The sequence below is a fragment of the Sceloporus occidentalis genome, unplaced genomic scaffold (genome assembly GCF_023333645.1).
Source record: "Sceloporus occidentalis isolate IW3139 unplaced genomic scaffold, rSceOcc1.0.p SCAF_2, whole genome shotgun sequence".
Classification (NCBI taxonomy): Eukaryota; Metazoa; Chordata; class Lepidosauria; order Squamata; family Phrynosomatidae; genus Sceloporus; species Sceloporus occidentalis.
In genome coordinates this window covers 271,398,434-271,415,788 of record NW_028316982.1, presented here as the reverse complement: position 1 = coordinate 271,415,788, position 17,355 = coordinate 271,398,434, and the positions used below count along the sequence as shown (strand labels likewise).

General features: G+C 43.1%; 1 protein-coding gene across 1 annotated transcript; it reads right to left on the bottom strand.

Moving 5' to 3' along the window:
- Window positions 1-10,355: 10,355 nt before the first annotated feature.
- Window positions 10,356-15,016, bottom strand: LIPT2 (lipoyl(octanoyl) transferase 2). Its single transcript, XM_089513088.1, has 2 exons — window positions 14,234-15,016; window positions 10,356-11,625 (listed from the first exon to the last, which is right to left on the bottom strand). The coding sequence occupies exons 1-2, from the start codon at window positions 14,727-14,729 to the stop codon at window positions 11,375-11,377; spliced, it is 747 nt and encodes a 248-aa protein (XP_089369214.1). The 5' UTR covers window positions 14,730-15,016; the 3' UTR covers window positions 10,356-11,374.
- Window positions 15,017-17,355: the final 2,339 nt, after the last annotated feature.

Sequence of the window (17,355 nt, the reverse complement as noted above, 5' to 3'; positions counted from 1 at the left end):
TTCTGAAGCGGCGCATGTCTCGCACCGGGAACCCAGGGCTCAAGGCGGAGCCGGACCTCCTTCTTCCCTCCCTGCCTTCCAGCAATGGGGCAGCCTCAGGCAGAAATCCCATGGGGGTGGGGGAAGGTTTATGTGCCTCTACTGTAGGAATAATGCAGTCTGACACCACTTTAACTACCCTGGCTCCATCCCTGCAGAGACCCTGGGATTTGTAGTTTGGAGGAGGAGGAAAGTTGAAGCCCTTGTAAAACTACAGATCCCATGGATTTCTGCAGCGCAGATGCAGCATAACACTGACTTGGGGTGCGTCTGCATTGTAGGAATAATACAGTTTGACATCGCTTAAACTGCCCTGGTTCCACCCCTGCAGACATCCTGGGTAACCCTGGGATTTGTGGAAGAGATGGTGAAACTCTTCTCTAAAACTACAGATCCCAAGCATTCTCTAGGATGGAGCTAAGGGCACTTAAAGTGGTGCCAAACTGCACTGTATCTGCAGTGCAGATGCAGCCTAAGACCAACGGGGGGGGGGGGTGCACTGACTGTAGGAATAATGCAGCTTCACACCACTTTAAGGGGCATGGTACTTTGGAGAGGCACCAGCGCTCTTTGGCAGAGATGGCTAAGGACAGTGTCAAACTACAAATGCCAGGATTTTATAGGATGAAGCAACACCTCTTAAAGCGGTGTCAAACTGCATCATTTCTACTGTGTGAGATGCACCCTGAGAGGTGCTTTTTCACACTGCATCCACACTGCCAAAATAATGCCTTTTTACCCAGCTTTTAACTGCCATGGCTGCCCCCAACAGAATGTTGGAGTCTGTTATTCCTCCTCTTCAGCTGAGAAAACGAACTTTGCAAAACTACAAATCCCAGGACAGAACCACAGAGTTGGAAGAGGCCACAAGGAGCCATCCAGTCCAACCCCATTCTACCATGCAGGAACTCACAATCAAAGCATCCCCAACAGATGGCCATCCAGCCTCTGCTTAAAGACCTCCAAGGAAGGAGACTCCACTACACTCTGAGGAAAAAGTGTGTTCCACTGTTGAACAGCCTTCACTGTCAGGAAGGTCCTCCAAATGTTGAATGGAACCGGGTCCTGTTCTCTGGAGCAGCAGAAAACAAGTTAGTTCCCTCCTCAATGTGACATCCCTTCAAATATTTAAACAGGGCTATCATATCACCTCTTAACCTTCTCTTCTCCTGGCTAAATATCCCCAGCTCCCTGAGTTGTTCCTCATAGAGAAACATGGCCCTTCACCATTTTAGTCGCCCTCCTTTGGACACGCTCCAGTTTCTCAATGTCCTTTCTGAATTGTGGCGCCCAGAACTGGACACAATATTCTAGGTGGGGCCTGACCAGAGCAGAATACAGTGGCACTATTACTTCTCTTGATCTAGACACTATACTTCTATTGATGCAGCCTAAAATAGCATTGGCCTTTTTAGCTGCCGCATCACACTGTTCACTCATGTTCAACTTGTGGTCTACTTGGACTCCTAGATCCCTTTCACACGTAGTTTCATTCAGCCAGGTGTCACCCATCCTATATCTGTGCATTTTATTTTTCCGCCCTAAGTGCAATACCTTACATTTCTCTGTGTTGAATTTCATTTTGTTAGCTTTGGCCCAGCTTTCTAGTCTATTCAGGTCGTTTTGAATCTTGATCCTGTCCTCTGGGGTATTAGCTATTCCTCCTAATTTGGTGTCATCTGCAAATTTGATAAGTATGCTCCCAATTCTGTCATCCAGGTCATTGATAAAGATGTTGAATAGCACTGGGCCCAGGACAGAGCCCCACTGGACACCCCACTGGTCACTTCTCTCCAGGATGAAAAGGAGCCATTGTTGAGCACCCTTTGGCTTCGGCCGGTCAACCAGTTACAGATCCATGTAACAGTTGCCTTGTCTAGCCCACATTTTATTAGCTTCTTTGCAAGGTGCCATATGATGGACCTACAGCACCCGTTAAGGAACATTCCCCTATTAGATTATGATATTGGACATCTTATAGTTTTAATTGTATAATTTGTAATGTTAAATAATGTTTTGGTATAGTTATACCTGTACATCAATGTTTTAACTGTTTTATATTGTATTACGATGCTGTTATGGTTTTATCTGATGTGAACCACTTTGATCTCAAGGAAAAGCGGTATATAAATAAACAGTTTATTATTATTATTATTATTATTATTATTATTATTAATGTGCTAATGTAGAGATCCAACGTGGTATAGTGGTTTCAGTGTTGTACTAGGACACTGGGAGACCACTGGGATGGGGCACATACCCACATCGGTGCAGAAAGATGGGAAATAGAGGTGCTTACTATAGAGGAGCACTGGCACACAAACACACATACACCTCACACTCTGCATTTCAGATGGACACTGACAAGCCAAAGGATGAGTTCTGTCCAGTCCCACAAGACCAGAATCCCCCTTCCATCTCTTGTGTATCCCTAAACAGGCTCCAGATCTTGTCTAGGCATTGTTGTAGAGCGATTTGAGTTTCCTAAGGCTTCATTCAGATAGGAAACAAAAAAAAATTGAAATATCAAAAATGTCAAAGCTAAGCCTTGTTAGGGTCTAGCTTTAAAATCAGCAGAATAGCAGAAAAGGTGTCCTTGTCTAGCTCTACTTCCTTAAGAACTGAGACTGACTCAAAAACAACACAAGTAGTTTGCAGTTCAAACAAAAGTTTACTAGTGGCTTTAATGTAGCTACTGAATAATTAAGGTTAAGAAGAAATATTTATGTCACAATCTTTCCAATGAAAGTTGATGGAGAAGGAAGATGAAGGACCCAACAAGGCAGGAAAAAATCTTTAATGTTTGTTAGTCCCAAAGAGGGAGTGATCTAAATCACATTGTTAGTCTGAATGAGAGAGAGAAGTTGGCCTGCAGGAAATCCCTATCTATCTAAGGAGGGGGAAAGAGAATGCAAAAATCTTCCAAGAGTTGTAAAGTCCATAAAGCATCCTTTGGTATTTGGTCAGCAATGTATGCTGTAAGTTTGAATAAGGTATCTCTCTGTGTGTGTTACTGTCTATTTTTCTTAAGAAATGGATATATAATTCTCCATACTGGTATAGTTGGTGCTGGACCTTGTGCCTGGCTTTTACCTCTCTCACACAGCCAAGGTAAGCATTTCCCCAAATAAACCAAATTAACTAAATTTACAGTTAGCCCTCCATATCCATGGATATTTTATCCATTGATTCAAGCATCCACAAACTATATAAATCCCAACAAGCAAACCCTGATTTTGCCACTTTGTATGAACCATATAAATCCCAAAAAGAATACCCTGGATTTGCCATTTTATATAGTAAAATAAATAATAAGTAAATAATTTATTTGTATCCCACCCAACCAACGAGGAATCCGGGCGGCTCGCAACAGTGGAAGTACAATAAAAATACAATATAAGCAAACTAATCCCTTCCCAGCCCCCCAGCATATAAAGCAGACAATAACAATAAGCAATATCAACACAGTGGCAATCAATAGGAAAACATAAGAATGTTACAAGTCCAACTATATGGGCTCCAAAAAGCAAACCTTGATTTTGCCATTTCATATAAACAATATAAATCCCAAAAAGCAAATCCTGAATTTGCCTTTTTATATAAACTATGTATATAGGTTCCAAAAAAGCAAACCCTGATTTTGCCATTTTATATAAGGGTCACTATTTTACTAGGATATTGTATTTAATGGGACTTGAGTATCCATGGATTTTGCTATCCATGGGAGTCTTGGAACCAAACCCCAGCAGATACCAAGGGTCCACTGCACTAAAGATAGATTGCAACTGTTGGTAGAGGTTCTACCAGCCCTACACAAAAAGGATAACAGTGGCTGCAAGACAGCAGCGAGAGAAGCCTTACTAGCTATGGGATTGAAAATGTAACTTCCCTCTCCCTACGTTCTGTCCCAAGAGAGTTTGATGGGAATCTCCTGACCTTTAATCTGGCAATGAGAGATTCCACATTAGCGTTATGAAATACATTTATGATTCCAAGGAACAGGAGGGGGAAAGGACTTTGGTGTACGGTCCACGCCTGCTTTGAAGGAGCTTAAGGCCAAAACCTTAGGAGTGTGCCCTAAAATTATACAAAATGTTCTAACATGGGGTGCGTATATTATCCTGAAATATGTCCTGCAATTTGCCTTGCAGTGTGCTTAACCCATAAATCCAGGCAGATAATCTCTGCCTGTCACCTTCTAGGAAGAGATGCAGAAGAACAAGACAGCACCCAGCTAGGATGGGTCTTCTTGTTCTTCTTGTGTACCTTCAAGTCGTTTCCGACTTATGGAGACCCTAAGGCAAAGCTATCATGGGGTTTTCTTGGCAATCTTTGCTCAGAGGAGGTTTGCCATTGCCTTCCCCTGAGGCTGAGAGAGTGTGACTTGCCCAGGGAGACACAGTGGGTTTCGTCACTGAGCGGAAAATCGAACTCCAGACTCCAGTCATAGTCCAACATTCAAACCACTATGCCACAATGGGTCTACACAAGTGTAAATCACAGCCAGGGCCCTCTTGGTGGGTCATCATTACTAGGATTTATGAGCGTAATTGGCAAAGATGGAGAGTGTTCAGAGGAGGGCAACCAAGATGGTAAAAGGTCTGGAAACCATCAAGCCCTCTAAGCAGTAGCTTGTGTGTGTCTTCAAGTGAACTTATGGCCAACCTGTGGATTTTTCATAGGGTTTTCTTGGGCAAGGGATACCCAAAAGTGGTTTTCCCAGTTCCCTGCTGGGGTCCATTGGCATAGAATCATAGAGTTGGGAGGCTCCCCCAAGGGTCATCCAATCCAACCCCTTTCCACCATGCAGGAAGCCACCCTCAAAGCCCTCCCTGCGACTGATGGCCATCCAGCCTCTGCTTAAAAACCTCCACAGAAGGAGAATCCACCACACTGCAAGGCAGCAGAGTCTTCCACTGTCAAACAGCCCTTACTGTCAGGAGATTCCTCCTAATGTTGAGGTGGAATCTCTTTTCCTGTAGCTTGCATCCATTGTTCCAGGTCCTGTTTTCTGGAGCAGCAGAAAATAAGCTGCCTCCCTCCTCAATATGACACCCTTCAAATATTTAAATAGGGCTATCATATCACCCCTTAACCTTCTCTTCTCCAGGCTAAACATCCCTAGCTCCCTAAGTCCCTCCACATAAGGAGGAGGACAAGCACATACCTATCTTTAGCTAGAGACAATCTTGAAAGGGCTCAAGGAGGCTTTATGAAAAATGCCAGCTTATCAAGACCTCTTGCACTAAAGGCTGGGAAGGACACCAGGGCTTTCATCAGAAGCTACCGGAGTTCTCTGGAGAAAGCATCTTGCATCCTGACTTGGTATTAATTTCTTGGCTTGAACCTTTTGACTATGGACTGACCTAACCACGCTACTTTTCTGGAATGCTTGACCTGGACTGTCCATCTTCGCTCTTGGCTTGACCTTTGGCTTATACTCGGACTGATTCCTGACTTCATTTGCCTTTGCCTGCAAGTCTGCCTTTCAAGACTTATCTGGTTCCACAAATTCTGTGTGAAGTCTTTTTGTTTAGGAATCTGTTTTGTTTTGGAGCTGCTCTGTTGGCTGCTTTCCAGGACTGCATTTCATTTTTTTGCCCTAAGTGCAGTACCTTACATTTCTCCATGTTGAAGTTGATTTTGTTAGCTTTGGCCCAGCTTTCTAATCTATTCAGGTCACTTTGAATCTTGATGCTCTCTTCTGGGGTATTAGATACTCCTCTTCATTTGGTGTCATCTGCAAATTTGATAAGCTCTCCTTCTGTTCCTTCATCCAAGTCATTGACAGAGATGTTGCCCAACCGGAAAGAGGGCAGTAGCCCCCAAAAGCTTGGGGACCACTGCCATAGGGTCTCAATGAAATGCAGACTTGATGTATTCATAAGGCAGATGCAAAAGGACCCAGGGCTGGCAGCTGGAACCTTTGAAGAGATTCTCTGAAGTCCCACCTTGAAATCTTCTGCAATTTGACTGATACTAATGAATGGTGTAAGGCTAATTTGAGAAAAGGCTTTGAATGTTTAAAGTCTGGAAAACTAAGCAACCTAGATAAATTCTCCAGGCAATTTGTATGTGTCTATGTATGCGCTTTCAAGTCCCCTGTCGATGTATGGCAACCCCTAAATTTCATACGGGTTTTCATTGGCAATGAATACTCAGAGGTGATTTTGCCAATATTTGGAAGGAGCTAAAATAACAGCTAAAATGCCGTAGGCCATAACAGAGGATACTTAGCCTACATTTGTAACTTTTGTACGGTGTAAATTTTTTAGCTGCCTCTCTTTTAACTATTGAGTCTCAAACACAGGAAACAGCTGGACTGTGAATATAAATACAATGATGGTGATGATGTCTTGGAAAACTCCAGGAACATCACATTAACAGTCACAGGGCCTACTGTTTAACACTATTAAAGTGCACACAGGATCAAAACTAGACATGGAATTTTAGCCACTTTGTTTTGGGTTCCATCTCCCCATTTTTTCATTCTTGACAATGTGTGAACCCCTGACCACTAAACTGACCCCAAAGCCCATAGAAGTTGCCCATCTTTCACTTTCAAACATGTTCCCACATACCAACAGATGTTAGTAAAGCTTTAGGCTTTGCCAGAACTCCCTATCCCTCTCCTAAGCTACTATGAAGCAGTTAAAAGAACTCTTCCAGTTTAGTTAACACAACGTGTCCACTCTTTCCACAAACCTATTACTTCTCCTCCCTTTGCTTTGCAGCCCATCCAAATCCGTTTGCGTGGATCTTTCACTCGCATTCCACTTTCCACAGAGGAGAAACCACTGGCAACCTTCCTCCATGTGGCCACTCAAAATAACATCAAGTTATGAACTTTCTTTCTTCTTACAGTCTAGAAGCAAAGCCATGAAATACTTACGGAAGAATTGCCAATCCAGAGAGTTCCTGAGCAGACGTCAGCAGCCTTACAAATACGACAACCACCTCCCTCTTTTGCAAAATGTGATCTTGTATTTATGTTCTGTGAATGATTGATCAGGTGATCTCTCCTAGCAGTGGCAGAGGCATCTCTTATTGGGAGGAGCTGGTTGTTTATGTTGGGTCTCATCCTTGCATTGCAGAGCTTGGAAAAAATGTAGTTTGGGACTTTTTTGTTGTTGTTGTAAGCTGCCCTCAAGTCGATCCTAACTCATGGTGACCCTGTGGATGACATCTCCAAGTGCCCCCATCCTCCACTGCTCTGCTCGGGTCCTGCAAATTCAGGGCCATGATCTCCTTCATAAAGTTCAACCATCTGACATGTGGTCTTTTTCTCTTTCTACCTCTCTCCACCTTTTGTAGCATTATCGTCTTTTCTAGTGATCCATATCTTCTCATTATGTGGTCAAAATACAAGAGCCTCAATTTAGTTATCTTGGCCCCTAAGGAGATTTCAGGCTTGATCTGCTCAAAGACCCATTTGTTTGTCTTTTTGGCTGTCCCCAGTATCATAGAATCATAGACTTGGAAGAGACCTCAAGAGCCATCCAGTCCAACACCTGGCCATGCAGGAATACCAATCAAAGCACCCCTAAAAGATGGCCATCCAGCCTGTTTAAAGACCTCCAAAGAAGGAATAAAATCATAGAGTTGGAAGAGACCATAAGGGCCATCCAGTCCAACCCCCTGCCATGCAGGAACTCACAATCAAAGCACTCCTGGTGACAGATGGGCATCCAGCCTCTGTTTAAAGACCTCCAAGGAAGGAGACTCCACTATACTCTTGTGATCTTGTATTTATGTTCTGTTTCTCTTAATGTTAGGTGGAATCTCTTTTTCTGTAACTTACATCCATAGTTCTGTGTTCTAGTCTCCAGAGCAGCAGAAAACAAGCTTGCTCCCTCCTCAATATGACATCCCTTCAAGTATTTAAACAGGGCTATCATATCACCTTTTAACCTTCTTTTCTCCAGGCTAAACATCCCCAGCTCCCTAAGTCTTTCCTCATAGGACATGGTTTCCAGACCCTTCACCATTTTGGTGGCCTTCCTTTGGACACATTTCAACTTCTCCATGTCCTTCTTGAATTGTGGTGCAGTGGACACAGGAATCCATCCTCAGCACTCTTCTCCAGCACAACATCTCAAATGAGTTTTCTCTGTTTGCTTTCTCTACTGTCCAGTTCTCACATCCATACATAACGATAGGGAATAATACCATGGCTTCGACGATCCTAACTTTAGTGCTCAGTTGTATATCTTTACTCTTTAGGATCTTGTCTAGTTCTTTCATAGCGGCCCTTCCCATTCCTAGTCTTCTTATTTCTTGACTGCAGTCACCATTCTGATCAATGTTTGATCCTAGGTATGGGAATTCTTTAACTATTTCTATTTCCTCATTGTTTGATGATAATAATAACATAAAAAATCGATGACAATACATCAGAGTATTAAAAACAAGATAAAAATTGTAAGGTTATAAACCACAACAATAACTAGCTTAAAATGCTAGTGTAATGGGGAGAGAGCAGAAATCACAGCGTCTGGGGGAAAGCCTGTTGGAAGAGGAAGGTCTTTAGCTTCTTCCTGAACAGGTCAAGGGAGGTAACCAAGCAGAGCTCGCCGGGAAGAGAGTTCCAAAGCTGCGGGGCCGAGTTGAAAAACGCCCTCTGTGCAGTCATGGTATACTTCGTATCAGGAACCCTCAACAATTGCTTCCTGGCCGATCTGAGAGCGCGGGGCGGATTATATGGGGAGAGGCGGTCCTCCAAGTACCCTGGGCCCAAGCCATTTAGGGCTTTATAGGTAATAACCAACACCTTGTATTGGGCTCGGAAGCGAATGGGCAGCCAATGAAGATCTTGCAGAATAGGTGTTATGTGGCTAGTCCTGGAGGAAACAGTGACTAACCTAGCTGCCATATTCTGCACTAATTGAAGCTTCCCGGTTTGGTACAAAGGTTGCCCCATGTAGAGCGCATTACAGAAATCCAACCAAGAGGTTACCAGAGCATGTACCACCGTTTCAAGGTCCCCTCGGCCCAGGTAGGGACGCAGCTGGCGTATCAGCCGAAGCTGATAACAAGTGCTACTGACTGTCGCATCCACCTGAGATGTAAGGTGGAGTGATGAGTCCAGAAGCACCCCCAAACTGCGAACAGAGTCCTTCAGGGGAAGCGTGACCCCATTCAGGACAGGTGGACAAATCTCCATCCCCGGGCCCGGGGAACCTATCACGAGTACTTCCGTTTTCTCTGGATTCAAGCTGAGTCTGTTTTCCCTCATCCAGCCCATTACTGACGCCAGACAGGCATCTAGAGGAGAGATGCCATCCCTGGTCACTGCATCAGTCAGAGACACAGAGAAACATATTTGGGTGTCATCAGCGTACTGATAACACCGCGCCCCGTGTCTCCAGATGATCTCTCCCAGCGGTTTCATGTAAATGTTAAATAGCATTTAGGTTGAATTTGTGTATTTCTGTAGTCATTTGTTTTCTTTATGTTCAGCATCAAGCCTGCGTTTGCACTTTCGATGTTCCTTAGTAACTGTTCCAAGTCTGTGATGTCTTCCGCCAGTATTATGGTGTCATTCATGTAACTTAGGTTTTGATGTTCCTTCCTGCTATCTTCACTCCTCCTCACAACATTCCCTGGAGGAGTTTCTGATAAAAGCTGAAGGCTCCCATCAGCCTCCATGGACTGCAGCTTCTTGTTTCATTAGGACCTCAAAGCCTTCTTTCTACCTGTCCAGGCCCTGCTTGGTAAAGCCAACCATTTATCCTTTTCCTTTGGCAGCTAAAAGCTAGGAATATGAATCTTCACTTATTTCATTCTTGCATGGAAAAACAAACTTTTTTTTAAATGGGTCCTCCCCATTTAATAGCCATTTTTCATACTTCAAGACTTTTTTTGTGGCAAATTCATTTGTGCAATTTGTGGGTTTTGTGCAAAAAGATTATTTCATGAAATATCCTTGTGTTCTGTGCTGACAGCATTTTCCCAGTCACAAATAATCCTTGTGGCATTTGGCTTTTTCCTCGATTGGGTGTCTTGATGGTCCACACACTCTTTGTTGGTAATGCAAAAAATTGTAAATCTTCCTTCTGTCCCTATTAGCACCAGCGCTGGAAATACATCTCCTCAGTTGCTATAGGAATATGTCAACTCCTAACATCAACCCAGTTTCAATCCAATTTATCATGGGTTTTATTGATATATACTGTAATTCTGTTGTCTGTAAGCCACACTGGAGGATATGCATGCTGAAAGGGAGATGTAATTATGACAAAATAAATAACAAATATAGAAATAAAATATCGTATTAGAAGGGACTCTATAAATTGTAGAGACAAGTTAAACAAATATGTCCTTAGTCTATTAGTTTACTGGGGCTAAAGAAGATGACAGATGATTGCAGCTGTTCCACCTTTTGTAAAGACGAAAACAGTTTTGGGTTTTTTTAGCTGTGTTAGAGAAAACCAATTCATGTTGTGTCGAAAATACAGCAAAATCTTTCTACATATTAACACAGTTGTTAACTCCAACTGCTTCCAGACTTCAGAATTAATGCAATTTGACCCCACTTTATCTGCCACAGCTCCATCCTATGGAATCCTGGGATGTGTAGTTTGAGCTGAAAGTGAAGCCAACATCGCACAAAACTACAAATCCCAGAATTCCATAGCATTGAGCCATGGCAGTTAAAGCAGTGTTAAACAGCATTAATTGTGCAGTGTGGATGCAGCCTGTTTCCTACAATCTTGCTGTCATTTTCCTATGGGACTACTACACACTTGCTTTGCTATTAAAAACAGAAACCAGGATTCTGACTGTTTATCATGGGCTATTCTTTTCCAAGACAGAAAACAATATTCCATAATTCTCAAGAGTGAACTACAAGGCAATCTTGCTTCCTCCAGAAATATTTCCTCCCCATCTTTACTACAGTCTCACCATCGCCTCTACAGTCCCTCACTTTTTATATGCATTATTTTCCAAGAAAAGATAAATAGGAACAGTAGTGTTTGAATCAAACATACATTCAAAGGCACATGGTCTCATTTTAGGCCCTTGAACAGATACAAAATAGATGTTTCAACCCTGTTATGGATGCCACAATTTTTTAAAAGGCTGAGTTAAATTATCATAGATTCTTGGAAATTGTAGCTTTATTGGCAACACTGAAAATTCTGGGTCAGAGAATCCTGAATTCTCTCTCCAAACAGGTAACATTCCCATGATTTATTGGGCAGGCAATTGCCAATATATCATGTTTACATAACAGAGGATAACTCTCATTATATAAAGTTTGTTGCATGTTTCAGCATCTTAAGGAGGGAAAAGCACTCTGTGCTCCCAGGGATGTGTAAAAACGGTGCATCCGTCATTCTCTTAAACAGGCGTCTTTTGATTCTGGAGATTCATCTATTAAAGTGCACTTAAACACCTCTTGAAATACATCCAGGAAAGGCTCAGTAACTTCTTCAACGGAGACATGTCTCTGCAGTTCTTTGCTCAGGGAAGTCACCTCCTTCCCTTCCAGTCCACAGGGGACTATGTGCTTGAACCAAGTCAGGTCAGTGCAGCAGTTCAGAGCCAAGCCATGCGAGGTTATATGCCTTCCACAATGCACACCTAAAGAATGGGACACAAAAGAAGTCTGTCAATCAGCCTAGAAAGAGACCATGGATACCTTACCCTCCCCAATGGAAACTTCAGCCATTATGCGACACTGTTCATTTGTTTTGTATTTATTTATTATCCTATTTTTCTCCCAGTATAGGGTCCATCTATATAACTAAAAGTGTGTGTGTGTGTGTGTGTGTGTGTGTACTATTAAAAGTGAAAACAAACTACAATTCTCTTTAAGAAATACAAGTAAAAGTTTCAGAGTGATAGAATCCTGGAGTTAGAAGGAGACCTCAAAGGCCATACAGGAATACTCACTTAAAGCACCGCCAACAATTCCAGTTTGTGTTTAAAAACCTGTAAAGAAGGTTGTTACCTTTTAAAAGTGACTGATTGTATATTTTTACTAATGCCTTTGCAAGTCTTTTTTATCAGTACTTGTTTTAATTTCAGTAACCTGGCTCAAGGCCCAGTTCTGAAGGAAAAGCAGGCTACAATGGAATTAGAAATAATAGGGACAATAGGGACTAAAGCAAATTAAATCACTATTTTTGTTTGTTTGTTTACATTATACTCCTCTTTGCTTTTAGTACAGGACCCAGGGCAGCTGGCAACACATTTAAACAATGCACTTAACTATATAAATGAAAAAAAGGGTAATAATTTGAGCTGCTTTGTGTGCTGGGAGGCAAGATATCAATACATAATAAATACTGTTCTGTTGTTTTGTTGTTCTGTTTATTTCTATCCTGTCTTTTCTCCAGAACAAAATGTAGCGTCAGATACTCTCTCTCTCTCTCTCTCTCTCTCTCTATATATATATATATATATATATATATATAAACATATTTTATACAAATTGTAAATAGAATATATTATCATGAGCCATTGGTAGAAGGAATAATGCTTAAGAGTCCTCCTCAGTCCCTCTCTCAATCTTTTCTTCTTTCCTCCCTTCCTTCTCCCACATAAACTTTCTCCATCCACTCCTTCCTTTTTCCTTCTCTTCCCTTATTTTTCTTACATTCCTTCTTTCACTCCATACATACACACACTTTCCCCTCCCATTATTCTTTCTTTATCTTCTTTTTTTCATTCCTTCATTCTCCCCCATACACACTTCCTCCTTGCCCCATTATTTCTTACTTCCTTTTTTATCTCTTGCCTTCTTTTCCTTCCTTCTCCTTCCTTCCATCCATATAATATTTTCCAAATCACAACCAAAGTTTTTCTTTTCTTCTTTCTTTCCTTCCCCCTTGAAACAATATTCTTTCTTTTTCCCCTCTTCAATCAATATTTTATTTCTTTTCCTATACTCTTCTTTTTCCCTTTCATTCCTTCCTCCTTTCCTTTCCGCCTACATTTTGCTACTTCATTTCCTCTCTTTCATCCTTCCTCCCTTCCTTTCCCTTAATCATCTTTCCTTCCTCCTTCATTTTTTAAATTTTAATTTTAATTGTATGCTATATCATTTTACTCTTGTAATCCGCTTTGATTCCTTGAGAAAAAGCAGAATATAAATAAATTATTGTTATTGTTTCTTTTCTTTCTAGCCCATTCATTTCTCTCTTTCTGTCCATTTCTTTTTCTTTCTCTCCTTCCATTCTTTCTTCTTTCTATCCCCTTCCTTTCTTTCTCTTTCTCTTCTTCATTTCTTTCTTTCTATGCACTTCATTTATTTTTCTTTCTAGCCCACTCATTTTTCGCTTTTTTCTTACTCTCTCCTTCCTTTCTTCCTCCCTCCATCTTTCTGTCCTTCTTTCTTTCTTTTTATCCCCATCATTCCTTTCTCTCTTCCTTTCCATCTCCTCATTTTTCTCTCTTTACTTCTATTTCCTGCATTTCTTTTTCTTTCTAACCCATTCATTTCTCACTTTCCCTTTCTCTCCATTTCTTTTTCTCTCTCCCCTTCCTTCCTTCCTCTTTCCACTTCATTTCTTTTTCTTTCTCTCCATTATTTCTTTCTTTCTATTTCCTTCCTGTTTCCTTCATTTCTTTTTTTCTAGCCCATTGATTTCTCTCCTTCTCTTTTTTCTCTCCTTCATTTTTTATCTCCCCTTCCTTCCTTATTTCCTCTCTCTTTCTTTCTGTCTCCTTCATTTCCTTGTTTCTCTCCCCTTCCTTCTTTCCTTTTCTCTTATGCCTTTCATTTTTTTTCTCTCCCCTTCATTCCTTTCTTTCTCTCTTTCCCCTTCCTTTCTCTTTCCCCTTCATTCTTCTCTCTCTCTTTCCCTTCATTTCTTTCTTTATCCTTTCTTTCTTTCTCTCCCTTTCATTCCCCTTCATTGCTTTTTCTCTCTCCTTTCTTTCTCTTCCTCTCCTTAATTTCTCTCCCCTTCATCCCTTTCTTTCTTTCCCACTCATTTCTTTTTCTTTCTCTCCCATTCATTTCTTTTTCTTCCTTTCTCCTTCCTTTCTCTTTCTCTCCCTTCTCTCTCTCTTTCTTTCCCACTCGTTTCTTTTTCTCTCCCCTTCATTTTGTCTCTCCTTCATTTCTTTTCTCCTTTCTCTCTCTCTCTCTCTCTTTCCCCTTCATTTCTTTTTCTTCCTCTCTCTTTCCCTTCTCTCTCCCGCCATTCATTTCCTTTCCTCTCCTTCCTTCCTTCCAACCCACCGAGGGCGGCCACCTTCCTCTCCCCGAGCCAGACGCCGGTGTAGGGCGGGGGCCTGGCGGAGGCGAGGCCGAGGCCGAGGCGGCGGCAGAGGCCTACTCCCAGGGCCTCCAGGGCGCCCACGTAGCCCCGCAGCGGGAGCCCGAAGCGCCTCAGGTCCAGCACCGGATAGGCCACCAGCTGCCCGGGGCCGTGGAAAGTCAGCAGGCCGCCGCGGGGGACGCGCTCGAAGCCGGCGCCCAGAGCCCTCAGCCGGGCCTCCTCCTCCGCCGAGGCCCAGGAGGACGAGGAGGAGGCCAGGCCCCGGAGCCCCGCCGTGTAGACCGGGCCCTCGGGCTCCCACAGCAGCAGCCTCCCCGCCGCGGGCTCCCTTCCCTCCCTCTGCCGCCTCACGCAGCGCTCCTGGGCCGCCAGCGAAGCCGAGTAGGCCGCGCGGCCTAGTCGTAGGAGGCGCACCGCCTGAGGAGGAGGAAGGGCAGCTGCAGGAGGCCTAGTCATCGCCTCAGACGCCGACGCCGCCACTCGGCCGCGCTTCGGCCTAGCCCTGGCCTCCTCCTCCTCCTCCTCCTCCTCCGGCGGCGCCCGCGCTAAAGCCCTCGAGGGCGGCCTGAGCAGGGGAATTATGAGGGGGAAACGGCATCTTTGTTCATGCTTTGCCTCACAGTCATCCCAAACTGGGCCCTTGAAGAGAGATTTAGCCTGGACTCCAGCTCCCAGAATCCCACACTATTGGCCAGCATGGCGGAGGCTTCTGGGAGTTGAAGTCCAACATCTCTCTTGGGATTAGAGAGGAAGAGAGGGACAAGAGGAGAAGGACTCAGTCGTCCCCAAAGTGTTATTTTGAACTAGCTCTATTAATATCAATACATAATGAACATAACGCAGCAGCAACAATCCAGCCAAAGTTAAGTACATTGGTTTCAATGTGCGTACTTAAATCTCCCTTTATAATCCGAAGGAAAGAAGCAATGTTCTCCACAAACTCACAGCTATCGCTGCTTTTTAACAAACAGAAACTATAGACCTCAGAACTGCTTCTGTGAAAGGGGTCCCTCTTAAACAGAACAGCTAGTTCATATTTCACTTCCCTTCTTATGAAGTGCCCTTTCAGTATTGCTATGTGTCAAAGCAGATTAGCAAAAGGTGGCCTTCACCCCACAACAAAATAAAACACCATGTTTCCTGCTCCTTTAACAAGTTTGTTAATCCAGATGTTGAGGTCCCCCCCCCCCGAATGATTTCATTTAAGGTTTGTTTTCAGTATAATGGATTTTTCATAGTATCCTTAACCAGATTTTGCTTTTGAATTTTAATTTTTAAATGCTGTTTGACAGTGGAACACACTCCTTCCTCAGAGATTTTAGTGGAGCCTCCTTCCTTGGAGGTCTTTAAACAGAGGCTGGATGGCCATCTGTCAATGGGGAAGCTTTGATTGAGAGTTCCTGCATGGCAGAAGGTGCTTGGACTGAGTGGCCCTTCTTGGGGTCTCTTCCAACTCTCTTTGGAAACCTCCAAAGAAAGAGAGTCCAGCATTCTCCAAGGCAGCATCTTCCACTGTCAAACAGCTATTACCACCAGAATATGATTCCTAATGTTGAGGTGGAATCTCTTTTCCTGTAGTCTGTATCCATTGTTCCATGACTCTAGTCTCTGGAGCAGCAGAAAACAAGCTTGCACCACCCTCAATATATAATATCTCCATCCCTTCAAATATTTAATCATGGTTATCATGTTCAAGCAGCTCCAGAGACTAGGTCAGTGATGGTGAACCTTTTAGAGGCCGAGTGCCCAAACTGCAACCCAAAACCCACTTATTTATTACAAAGTGCCATGTCCCTCTGGCTTTCTAGTAACAAACTCTGGCAAACTCTGTGCTGGGGCGATGGCACGTGCCCACAGAGAGGGCTCTGAGTGCCACCTCTGGCACCCGTGCCATAGGTTCGCCATCACTGAACTAGGTCCTAGGACATGAAACAATGGATGCAAGCTACAGGAAAAGAGATTCCACTTTAACATTAGGAGGAACTTCCTGACAGTGAGAGCAGTTGGAGAGTGCAACACACTCCTTCCTTGGAGTGTAGTGGAGTCTCCTTCCTTGGAGGTCTTCAAACAGAGGTTGGATGGCCATCTGTCAGGGATGCTTTGGTTGTGAGTTCCTGCATGGCAGAATGGGGTTGGACTGGATGGCCCGTGGGGTCTTTTCCAACTCTTATGATTCTGTGATCTCTTTAAGAAGATGAAAAGAAATGAAATTATTGCTGAGGCTCTTGGCAAGCAGACAAGAACTCAGAACCCACTGTGCAAAAGTGCTTCCAAAGTGCACATGTTTGCCTTCCTCTGCTTTATAACCGCCTTTTACGTAATTCAAAAAATATTACACAGTTCTTAAGAAGTGTGCCTTTCAATAGCTTGAAGTTTCAAGAATAATAAAATTGTTCAAATGTAACCTTTGGCGACTTCTGTAGAAATAAAACCAGATGAGAAGCATCATTTCAAACTAGTTTTGCACCAGGCTCTTGGTGTGCCTCTAGTAGGACTCATGAGACACAATAAAACAAACCAGAGCAGTTTGAGAGGACCCTCAAACACACTCAAACATGGAGGAGAAAAATCACCTTTTAAAGCAGAAAAAAAAATGTGCTGCTTCTGACAGTGACTTCAGTAGGTCACTTGCATTTTGTGAACTGTAAACTTAAAGACACCAGGTATGGACACCACAACATTATCTGCACTTGTATTCACACAGTGTGTCACGTTGCAGCGCAGTGAACAACTAGTTCCTACTGGTTATTTCAGAAAACAGATGGTACATACCAGAAAGCTGGGCCAAAGCTCACAAAATGAAATTCAACACGGAGAAATGTAAGGTACTGCACTTAGGCAGAAAAAATGAAATGCACAGATATAGGATTATGGGGACACCTGGCTGAATGAAACTACATGTGAAAGGGATCTAGGAGTCCAAGTAGACCACAAGTTGAACATGAGTCAACAGTGTGATGTGGCAGCTAAAAAGGACAATGCCATTCTAGGCTGCATCAATAGTAGTGCCTAGATCATGAGAAGTAATAGAGTGGCACTATTATTTCTCTTGATCTAGGCACTAGATTCTGCTTTGGTCAGG